The following is a 12,287-nucleotide window of genomic DNA, read 5'->3' as shown; positions in this document are numbered from 1 at the left end:
TTGTTAGCGTGTCAGGGTGACTTCATTGGAGTGATTTCTACTCATAGATTGGTATAGGTGTCGCCAAAAACTTCTACAGCTGTATAAATTGAATAAAAATATACATTATTCAAAAGAGATGATTAAATTAATTTGCATTTGAGTAAAAGTAATCATAACGCCTTAATTGATTAACAAACATAAATATTACACAATTTAAATTTCATATTCAAGTCTTATACGTTAAAAAAACTTCATCGGTAATTTTAAAACTTTTTTATTTTTAAAATATGAAAAGCATTAACATTTATCACTTGTGTTTTAATTACAATCTTATGGTTATTATGAGAAATCCCTAAAGTAATACATAATAACATAAATTAGTTTAGTAGGTAATTTCCTATAAAAAGAATAAATATAAATCTTGTTTTAAATTTTGAGACACTTTTATAATACATTCTCTGTATGAAGTACGTAATTTTTTTACAGTAACAATATTTTATTAACGTACCCATACAACATCATATGACTTTTAATTAAATACGTACTTTATATAATAAGAGTGTACATAAGAATAACTTTTAAGCTTGTATTGCATAGATATCACAATTTTAATTTAAATGATTAACCTATCTAATGTTTTGTGCTGTGCAGTAGAACGAAGAAGTGCTACGAATTGTGCTTGAAACACTCAGTAAGTTTTAAGACTATATAGTGAAACTATAAAGACATTTTTATATAATGTAGAGACATTAAATTGTCACATAAAATTAAAAATCGATGACTCCAGTGGTAACCTAACTAAGGTAATTAATATAAGTTAAAAGTTTGAAAAATAATGACTAGATAATTTACTACAAGTTTTATCGCTTGATCCGTAATCGTAGACTTACGGCTATAATATTTAAGTTCTATAGCGAATAGAGTCTTGAAGCTATGTGGCAACACTCACTGATTTGAATAGACCATAGCCAATTAACTATAAACAAAAGTATTCGCACAATATATGTGCGACAAATTCGCATCAATAAAAGAAAAGAAAGCCTGAAAATGTTCAAACTGATTATTTAGGATCTAAACTTTTTTTAAATTATTAAATTCTATTTAAATGCAAGTATTTCGTCTTAGATATTATCTAACTATAAAAACGCTATTAAAAAAAAATGTCTCTATACAACAAAATAATTAATGAGATTGGTCTCAGTCTTATGCTATATTCTTACAAAAGGATGTCTTCTATTATTTAATGATAACATGACGTGTCGTTAAATTTTTAACATCAAATCTATATGAATCATATTATCAACAACCAATATTTTTTCAAGGTCAAGTAAATGTGACTTGGTATTTGAAACCAGATATTCCGGTACGGTCTCGCGATATAATACTATTATATATTATTAAGAAATTTCGATATACGCTGCAGTCAATTTATAAGGTTTGCAGCAGGTTTGTTATATATATATATATATACGATATGAAATTAGGCCCGTCTTATAATACACGTGTATTCTCAAATATTGTCTCTGTCAAACCATTTATTCTCTGATATCGTCATTTTTGACAGTTATTATTTGCCTTATTAGTTTTATCTGTGCAACAATATGAGACAATCTATAAAATAAATCCTGTAATATTTGATTTTTAAATTGTAACGTCTTAGAGTAAGACCATTATAAATGTCTGCGTGCAAGTATAGTAATCTAGAGGAACTAACAAGCAATATATTCAATGGAAGAACAACATTTAAAATACTATAAATGTTCTCACTATTATCGTATCTTGATAGTTGATTAATCATGAATTTTTGTTCATTATACAAATAGCTATTAGTTATAGTACGTTCAAATAGTTTAATAGAAAATTTATTTTACATTTAACAGCATTTATAATAATTTATTTGATAATGACAAAAGGTATTCTATCTAGATCTATTCTACTAATAAGAAAATTGAGGAAAATAGGATGAGATTCATTTGAAAATTAAAGGAATGCAAAATTATTTCTATGTGCCTAATAATTTTATCAGTCGATTTTTATGTCTATGCCATCCCACTGAATATTTTTATACATTCTGGACGTTTCAAACAGGTACTCTTACTATTTTATAAAATAATTCTACTGTCTATTGACAATGTATACATTAATTTGGATATTAATAGAATTGAGAAAAAATGTTGTTTTTTTGTTGGAAATTTAATTTTATGATGTTATGTAACCATAATGGAATATTGTTGTTTAGAAGTAAGCATGAAATCACTCTTCTGTGTTACAGGAATCACATAACAACGCCACGAAGGGTTGTAAATAATTATTAGTTATATAGTTAATTACTTTTTCAGGGGTTCTTTACATTTCATACCATAATATTACAAATAAACGTATGAAAACTTGGATTCATATCAAAATAATCCAAATTCACATGCAACCTAAATGATTGAGCCCAGAGATCAAACCTGAAATCTTACCATTTCGCAATGTTGTCAGATATAATATACTATATTCTTTTCACATTTCCAACTATATGCTTACTGAATGCTTTCAACGTAAGGTTATATATAATGATTCGATATTAGTCTATTCTGATCCGATATAGTTCTTGATTCTTTCACGAACTTTCAATGAATGTTACGAAGCTTTGTGCTTTTTTCTCGCGTCCCGGCGTTCGCTGGTCGGATGCGGTTTTAATTCTCGTACGTCTAACTGTAAATACATTAAATTAAATTAGAAACGATTAAGAAACTTTTTAATATAACTAGAAACCCCGCTTTTTCACTTGAACGACATTTTCTAGTTATAAAATGGTTTAGATTTTAAGTTTTTACTTGTTATGATTATATTATGTTTTTAGTTTAGTTTTCTATTGCATTAGTATTAAGTTACTGTAAAAATAGGAAATAAGTAAAAAGTAACTTTTTCTATAGGATTTCCTTATTTGATATACCAATTAACTTAAATTTTATGTTGCTCATTTCCTATCATATAAATTCTCTTTATAGAAAAAAATAAAATTTACACAGGACTGTCAAAGTTGAACATCATAAATTACGCTACATAATTAAATTCGCCAATCGACTATATTTCTTGCGGATAATTAAGTTATGATGATCAAACATTTTTGCTTTCTTAAAAAAACAACAAATGAACCTTTCAGCGTTACAATCGTAATAAAATGAAAAGATAGAATATACGTATGTTTTAAGACTTAAATAAAAGATCTAATATACTTACTAATATTTCATCATCCGGTACTCTAGATAATAAATCTAAAACTTCATTGTTCGGTATTGTGTGAGGTCGTAAGATTTTTCTCGTAAATTTGTTTATGCCTGAAAAACACGTACTTTTTTATTTTTGTAACCACAATGTCTTGATTAATTTAATTTTATAACTTTTGAAAGTTTATAGACAGAGAGAAACTTTATAAGGATGTGCTGTGCTGAACCACTCTTCTCTTCTAAAAAACAGTGTGGTTCCCATAGTTTATTCGCAAGCATTAAAAGTAAAATATTACTCACCCCAAGCCATAAGTAAATATCTCAATGGTATCATATATAGCACCAACATCGCTGCAGCCAGCATTATTACCGCTAAATAACTTAGATAGGGTACCGTGAAATTCGTTAGGCTGAAAAATTAAAATTCAAGAATTAAATGGGCATAATCCTCCAACAAAAATACACATTTCTGAGTCTATTTTATTGACAAATTTCAACCAAATATACGTTTGATTATGTCAGTGGAAATCGAGATTAAGTTCCTACAGAAGTGCAGACAACAAGGCCACCTTTCACCTTTGGCCTGGACAGGAAGAAGTAAATCACCAAAAAAATAAGGTTAAGTGATTTACTTTGACTGTGTGACTAAACTAAACTCTTGGCTACAGATATAACGTTGTACAATCATCGTTCCTTTGTTTTTGTTTGTCTTGAGTAAAAACGAAGTTAAGTTAATATATACTTACTTTTTAACAGCCTCTCCTAAGGAAGCCACATAACCAATAGCATTCTGTACAGTTTGCGTTACTTCTTGGATAGCTTGAAGACGCTCTTTTAACGATTTTTTTTCTTCCTGTAACATAGTATGTTTGTTATTCTCCATTGTGTAAAGAAGTGTGATTAAATAAAAAAAATGTAGTGAAACTTCTTTATCAGCATGGGAATAAAAAATTACCGTCAGATTTTTCCGTTAAGAGCTATCTTTTATCTTGTCCCTACCACGGTTGATTCTAAGAGATTCGAAGCCAATAATAACAGATATATATAATAACGATAACAATGATAGTGATAATTATATTACAATGAATTAAATTCTGTAATAATCTTAGTAGTAATAAGGTAAAATTAAACAATTGTATTATTCGTATTCATGGCTATGATAATAAAAGCCTTTATCTAATTTGCATATAGTAGATAATTTTTCGGAAAATATAAAGAATTTTCACTTCTTACGTGTGTACACTAGTACACGCACAAATTTCTTTTTTGCTCGTATTTTAATTTTTAATTTCGAAATAAATTTCAATATTATATGAGAAAATGTATTATGTTAGATATAAAATCAAAAAAACTTGCATGTTACATTCAAATGTTTACAAAATCTGGACGAGAAGAATATCATACGTTTACCTTATCAACTTCCTCCTCATCGTCTTCTTCAGCCAATAAATCATCGTCATCTACTGGAGCGAGAAGAGGATTTCCACCTAAAAAAGCTTGTTTTTTAAAATCCAGTACCATAGGAATATTTTGTTTAAACAAAAGCAGATAAAACGACTAACCGAGTATAATTGTAGCTGTTACATTACAATATTTAAAAAATGTCATTCAAGCCACGTAACTCAAGGCAATATTGTTATTAAAATACTTAATAATTATATTATAAGTTTTCGATATATGTAGAACTATTCAAGTCAATAACACGTATCTATAAATTTTATTGTTATTTGAGACTTCATACGAGACTTCGTATTGGAGCATGGGTCATAGAGTCAAATATATTTCTGAGTATGTTTCCTTGGTAATCAACCGCCTAAGCTAATAACTCGAAATATGTTTTCTAATACGCCACCTTCGTACACCAGTCATTCACGGAATCAGGTATCAGAAGTAATATAATATACTCGTATGCTAGTAGTATGGGATTGGTTTTATATAAGAAACTCATGATATTCAACTCTGGGGAATGGGTGAAGTAGGCGTAGTTATACGTCTCTGCTGGGAGAGGGCCATTCTAGATTCGCCGTATAAAGACGGTTCGATATGCCGTCCCTTGTACGAATAAACGAGTTACACGCACCTGATATATAGTTTAAACTCCCAATATGTGAACCATTTTTGAGTTATCATGTTGTTTAGTTTATTTTAAAGTCAAAAATGCAAATGCAAAATTTGCAGAAAAAACAATACCCAATGTTAAAAAAAAAATACAAATTTATTATAGTATTTAGAATCAGTACTAATTTAGTAGTAAAAACATTTTTCTAAAATTTTGAGTTCGATTTTCCTTATCGTCAGGAGACGTGAGGAACCCGGACTTAACGCCAGTTTACTTCTAAGATACCCAGGTTTTTCTTTTTCATCCGCGGAACAACTCACCCACAACTTTCATGTAACTCAACAAGTTATTCAACAATGGGTTACATACAACCTCCTACGAATCTTAAGATTACCATTATTTTGTGTCTATAAGACTATATTGTTGCCCATATTTAGTTATGTAAGCGTAAAAACAAAAAGCATGCAGACAAAATAAAAATAAAAACAAACTTACTACCAGAAACGAATCGTTTAAAACACGCCCAAGGATTTTTGTAGGATTTTATATGTTCTATAAAATAATAATTTCGAAATTAGATACATTTGAGTTAGAACGTAACATTATCACTATGTGTATAAAAATGAATGGTAGCGATAATTAATAAACGTGTTTTCTTGCACTTAAATTTTATGATGGAGTCGTTTTTAAAAGAATTTTAATTTTAAGTCATTCAGTGATGAGGCGCGCGTATATAACAATTTTCATATTATATTTGACTACCTGGAGTCTACATGAAAAAAAAAAGTTTTACCAACATTATGTACTTGACTAATCACGACATAATAATTACCCTTTGATTATCACTACTACATAGCGATCATGACCGCTCTGTCAAGAGTGTACCGGATAAGAAGAAGATATACAATTATTATAAAATATAATAACCGTATTCTGTTTACTAATACATAAAATACTTTAAAATAAATTTGTCTTAGAGCTGTTAAAAAGTGCTTATTATTTACCTGTTAATCGGTATATCAGCCAGTTCCTCGCGAAGAATATGAGTAGAAACAATGGTACCATCCACATTTCGTAATAGTAGCAAAAGGCGAGCCACGCTAGAAGGCCAATGAAAGAGCAAATTCGCGATTCCCATTCAAAACAGTCTCTGAAAGCCAAAACGACTGAATGAAATTTTCCTGAAATCGATGAACAACCATCACGACATAGTCACTGTACCTAATAAAATAATCATACTTTACATGTAGACAATTGTGAATCGTCGTATTTGAAAATAAAAAATTGAAAAATACACTGTTCGCTTTCGAGTAGTATTCGTAAAATATACTCGAGGCTCATCTGATGTTAATTATACCGCCCATGGACACTCAATGCATGAAGGCTTGCGAGTGCGTTCCCGTGCTTTTAAGAATTGGTATTTCAATGGGCAGCTGGTTCCACATGGTGGTGGTGCGCGCCAAAAAATTCCTAAAATAACGCTCAGTTATGGAACGACCGTTGTCGTTATTATCATGTGATAAAAGACACAAAAAAATTAGAATTATTTACTTTTAGTTTTATATTGAAAAAGTTCTTGTAATAAATATATCAATAGGTAATAATAAATATATAATATGTATTTCCGTATGGCGTATATTCTTCTCAACGTGCGATCAGCCGTTATAAGGCGATTTATACTTCATTTATGCATTAGAAAAATTAACTTACTGCAATATTTTTCCAATTTCAATAAACCACATTATAATAGCTTTGAGCCGCATTACGTTTCTTATAAATAATTGTCGTTTGAATTTTGCTTCTTGGTGCATGTATTTAGGCTCTTTTGGATTTACGACTCTAATGGCTGCTTTTAACTGAAAAAAAAAATAGTTATTCCAGAATTATATGTGTTTATGGAAGTAGATATCTGGAGATTTTAGGTTCATTCCTGACGTACTAACTATTTTACCTAATAAATGAATGTTGCTTATGAATAAAATTATATATATCTTTAGTTGATGTATGAAGTCCCTCAACCCTCAACACATAATCAAGGCATATGTCTGTATATTTAGTCCTTAACAGGTAGAACCTTATAAGTCTGACAGACATCGTCCATTTTTAGGTCTAAAGATGCACATCCTACGTAGTACACAAGTTAAATAGATAGAAAAAGAATGAAATAATTTAAACTTACCGGATTCCATATCACTGACATCTCTAACAGTATTTGTGGATAATTTCCCTTCGCTCTCCCCCGCATTTTCTTGTCTTTCAACGCGAACCATCGTTTCTCCCCATTTCGTATGTTTAATACTGGTATTGCCAGTTTACCCAAAAACTCGACTTTGTGGTCATGGTCTTCATCGTAAACCGTTATTTCTAAAATCGAACTCATGTCCTTGACTGTACTGAAAACAAAAAAATAAATTACAAATAATATTTTTGTAACGACCAACAAATGCCTCACTGAGACCATTTTTAAATCTATGAACGTATACTTTTTCTTAATCCAGCTAAGCTAAGATAATTTATTATTATCACACATTTAAATCGTCTTGAAAAGTTTTGTTATGTAAAACATGACATAAACATGTTGGCCTAGTAGGATCAGTGTCATTCCTGAACTCGTATGTTCGATATCCGTCTCTGCGCGAATGGAATTTATGTCTACGTGCGTATTTGGCACTCGGTCCTGCGCTGAAGGAAAACATCGTGGGGAAACCGACGGCGTGTGTTGTGGACAGAAGTGTGATCATCTACTTGCCTATAAAAAACAATTGTAAACGAAAGAGATATAGAAATCCGAGGCCCAGACCGACTGGTTTTTGAGTGTGTAAACGCACCTTTAAATGCGTCATAACTACACCATTACTTACAATGTAAAGATCTTCATCCAATTCGGGGTCAAAGTCTTATATTCTGTGTGGGTTTGCAGTCTGGCATTGCCGAGTTCTACAACACAGAATGGGTCAGATTTACCTCCTAAATCTGCTGCAGCCAGACCCTTTGCCCCGTAGACTTTAACGCAGAGCCATCCAACACCGCTAGAATGCTCATTAAGTCGGAACCACGCCTGAAAATTGACACAAAACCACGTGAGAAACTGTCAATGTGGGTTATTAATTCAAATGTATTTTTAATAGTCTGTACAGTAAGTTCTAATAATATCATAAATTGGGAGTAAACCTAATTAATAAAAGGTGAATGTAGCAACTTATAAATGGCGCCAAAGACATAAAGAATAAGTTGTTAAAGATAAGTAAACTTCCAATATTACCATAAATTTGCGCCCTAGCATACTTGAAACTCCTTGGTGACAAACTTCGCGGAGTTAAATATTTGTATGGCAGTGAACATTATAACATTGTTTACGTATAGTTATAACATAATAATAATTTTCATATTCTATGTGTGCCTATGTGGTATGTTCATATGTATGTATGCCTATCAAATTCGATATTCGGAAAGGGAAACTTTTTCGACTCTGCCCTGAGAAGCAGTGTCGTTACGTTAAATGTTACGTATACAAGAGCGATGAGCAACCTAAAATTTCGGACAGTCCGCGCAAATAATGTTTAGGGAGAATGGACAATTCCATGTATTGTTCCGCACCTTGTTAATTATTTCCCTCAAATCTCGTTGATTTTGTTTTTTGTATTTTTTTTTACTTTATAGGAATTTAAAGAAATTTGTAGCACTTCACGCACAAAGGTTTGTGCTTTTTTTGGTGTCTTCTGTCCTTTTAGTTTATTTAGAATGTTTCAATGTTAAAAATGTATAATAAGTATAAATGTATAATTATCTTGACATTTGTAAAAAACAATTCCGTATACAATATTTACCTATATAATAGTAATTTCTAAATATATGATGATTTATGAACATTTGTTCTACACAGAAAGATACCATACCATACAGTATTAATAAAAATGTTAATTATACCAGACTGACTATAAATACATTAAACAATTTTACGTCATTTAAAATTCATTCATTCAGTCATTGTCTCTCACAGTATTAAGATACTCACATATCTTTTTTCAATATTTAAAATATCTCTAGGATTCTCTTTGTACGTCGCTAAGTCTGTAATGGTCTCGGATTGAGTAGTGCCACTTATGGTAAGAAGAAGAAAAATCTGTCCATTTCCATCTTCCAAGTCCTTTCGTATATTGTGCGTTTTCTCCCTTTCTAACTTTGATAAGTCTATTGTACATCTATAAAACACACGATTTATAATATGAATATGTATATAATGAGTGCGTAGTACACAAGTAGGTAATTGTTAGCCCGCTCTTGTCATACAATATTTTAATGAGTTTTTAATCCAACATCGTTTCGATATGTATAGCGGTGATAGTAACCATTACTACGTACCTCATTAAGAATTTAAAATCGGAAATTTCAATTTGCTAGTAATAGTTAAGGGAGCTAGCTCAAAGATCTAGCTTTAAAGGTATTTCATACAGATTTTAAAAATTATATTTTTACAGTAAATCCCTTTCTGAAGAACACAGCGTATCAAGACTTTCGTCGACAGATACACAATATAGATTAAATCATAACTTTTTCCTCCTCTCTTTGGAGGAGTCTCCTAAGGTAATTATTTCTTGCGCAACAATTCAAGCGACATAAAAAAGGGATCCTTTCTTACCGCCCCAAAAAATCGTCTTTCGTCTGTTTGTCCTTATCCCAAACCGTCACCTCCAATATTTGCTCTTGGTCGTCATAAAGGTGCAGGTCGAATTGCTCCAGCCACGAGGGATGTAACGATTTCCAGACCACTTTACTCTTGTATTTTTCGTTACCTAACCTGAAAGAGAGAACTTTATCATATTTGAATGAAACGTAGGTAATAAGGTCACCGCGGTTCGCTAGGGCGATGAATAAACAATTACGCTCTCTTTTCAGAGAGATCTTGATGTTGATTCTATACCGAAATTCATGAAATACGTCCATATGGCGACACATTACATGTTTGTTTCATATTTGAGCCAATCTTTGGAGCAGTGGGGTCCGTGAAGTTTCTGAAGAACCCGGGAAATTTCTGGAAGTAGCTAGGCTGGCTTAATTAGCCAGGACTTAACGAACAACGGACCATTTGGTCCATTAAGTATACTTATGTTAAGCATACACATTTGAGCCAAATAGATAACTTTATGTTTTTCAAACTTAACTGTCTTTTGTTTCCTGTGATAGAATCCTTAGTTTAAGCTATAAGCGTCAAGTATTTCTATAGTTTACAACAAGAATAATAAATATTAGTGATTCCACGTATGTAACTAATACATTACCTATTTTACATAATTTTATAACTACTATAAATTGAGAAAAGATTTTGTAAAACTAAAAACCTACATATAAAACACCTTACCTAAACTTGCAGTAAGGATCACTGGATCTCGTTTCTATGTCCATCGCGGGAAGATTCTTGGCTTCCACTAGGACAATGGTGACCACAGAACTCCATATTTGCGCTTTCAATCTTTTGTTCACGTCACTTAGACGTGTATTTTTCAAAAGATACTGAAACAATAAATAGACGTAAAAACCAGGCAAATAATTAACCCATAAGATTTATGAATAATAAATAAAAATACAAGGAAATTGATTAGGAATATATTTTCCCTTCGTACAAGGAAAAATACCGAAGACAAATAGGCGACTACGATAGTAAATGTGAAACAAAATTAAGCAATTCGTAGTAACGTTATGCTCTGAATAAAACGATCCACGACTATTACGTAACAATTCTTTTGTTAACTTTACGATTTACAATACTTCGCTGTATTTGTCCCGTACACATCCAAATGGTCAAACACTTTTAGTATCACACAGTAGTATCTGTTTAAATAATAATTTAAAGGCAATTAATTACATCATTACCTTCTGAACCAAAATTACCGTTATAATGAATTAACAAAGTTATAAGTTACTTTGTAATATAGCTTTACCATTAATTGGATTAAATATGGCATAGTTTATATATCATCGCTTTAGTATTAGTATACGTACAAACACCTCATTACACATTAAAAACCACATAGACATTAGTATATTAGATCACACATAATAAAAAAAATATTGAGGCTACAATCTTCTAGGTCTGGGCCTTACATTTCTATATCTGTTTCTTGATTATTTGACTTCCAATAGGCAAGTAGGTGATCAGCCCTTCTGTTCCTGACACAAGGGGGCTTTTTTAGGTCTAAAGCATACCGGTTTCCTCACGATGTTCCATTGACGCGATTGTTAAATACGTACATAGAAAGTCCTTTGATGAAAAACCCGGGGATCGAACCTACGTTAGGTTAGGTTAGGTTCAGATATCAGAGATGAATGAAACCACTAGTTCAAAACAGTTATATATACCGATCAATTTTTATTTTGCGTTGTAATTAAAGCGACAAGCAATTATTAAGAAATAAACTTTAGAATATACACCCAAAATCCAATTATATTAGTAATGTTAGTCCACCACATCAATAAAAAAGTACCCTATGTATTCTATCGCTTCGATTCTTAAGACGGGGGAATCGATTTCCAATTTTCTCAATAAAATCTGTGCAGGTGTTGATAGCAAAGGCTATATCTGAATTTTGTCCTGGAAGGCTGCCGGCTCTCGGTCTGATTTCTGTGATTCTGTAAATTTGAATACTCAAGTCTTAAATTATTTAGAATTTGAAGAAAAATAATACTTATATAATGTGAATAAAGTTTCGTAAAGAAACCGATGGTTTTTCTAAATGTGAATGTATATTTATTGTTGAAGCAAGCTTTTCGTTTTTTTATCTAAAACTCTAGTAAGTAACCGAAATATACTCAAAATAAGACACGACAAGACCTTACTTTTAATATAATATTGCTTGGAAGATTTTAATTAAGCCTTCTACACATAATGACGTCAAGCATAACCTATGATAACAGATAACCATGACATTAACCGTAAAAGATAAAGTCATCGATTGGACATTTTTCATTATATGAACGACTACGACTGTAAATACCCCATGTATTTGACAAGATTTCAAAAATCCTATAGGACT

General features: G+C 31.1%; 1 protein-coding gene across 9 annotated transcripts in view; it reads right to left on the bottom strand.

Annotated features, from left to right (window-relative positions):
• Positions 1-385: 385 nt before the first annotated feature.
• Positions 386-12,287, bottom strand: part of LOC123711372 (multiple C2 and transmembrane domain-containing protein) — a 73,358-nt gene continuing 61,456 nt past the window's right edge. For 5 of the 9 annotated variants that reach the window (XM_045663935.1, XM_045663934.1, XM_045663931.1 and 2 more), the window contains exons 3-16: positions 11,739-11,883; positions 10,616-10,767; positions 9,896-10,054; positions 9,272-9,458; positions 8,118-8,314; positions 7,436-7,649; positions 6,967-7,112; positions 6,261-6,406; positions 5,752-5,808; positions 4,608-4,684; positions 3,944-4,050; positions 3,498-3,607; positions 3,211-3,308; positions 391-2,682 (exon numbers count right to left, since the gene is read on the bottom strand). In XM_045663935.1, the coding sequence (XP_045519891.1) occupies positions 2,608-2,682; positions 3,211-3,308; positions 3,498-3,607; positions 3,944-4,050; positions 4,608-4,684; positions 5,752-5,808; positions 6,261-6,406; positions 6,967-7,112; positions 7,436-7,649; positions 8,118-8,314; positions 9,272-9,458; positions 9,896-10,054; positions 10,616-10,767; positions 11,739-11,883 (1,870 nt within the window). In that variant the 3' untranslated portion in view covers positions 391-2,607. Of the gene's footprint in view, positions 2,683-3,210; positions 3,309-3,497; positions 3,608-3,943; positions 4,051-4,607; positions 4,685-5,751; positions 5,809-6,260; positions 6,407-6,966; positions 7,113-7,435; positions 7,650-8,117; positions 8,315-9,271; positions 9,459-9,895; positions 10,055-10,615; positions 10,768-11,738; positions 11,884-12,287 lie in introns of all 9 variants that reach the window. The other 4 variants (XM_045663928.1, XM_045663930.1, XM_045663937.1 and 1 more) reach the window with 4 other exon arrangements.

The sequence above is a fragment of the Pieris brassicae genome, chromosome 6 (genome assembly GCF_905147105.1).
Source record: "Pieris brassicae chromosome 6, ilPieBrab1.1, whole genome shotgun sequence".
Taxonomy (NCBI): domain Eukaryota; kingdom Metazoa; phylum Arthropoda; class Insecta; order Lepidoptera; family Pieridae; genus Pieris; species Pieris brassicae.
The sequence above is the reverse complement of the archived record's forward strand: the minus strand, read 5'-3'. Positions and strand labels throughout refer to the sequence as shown.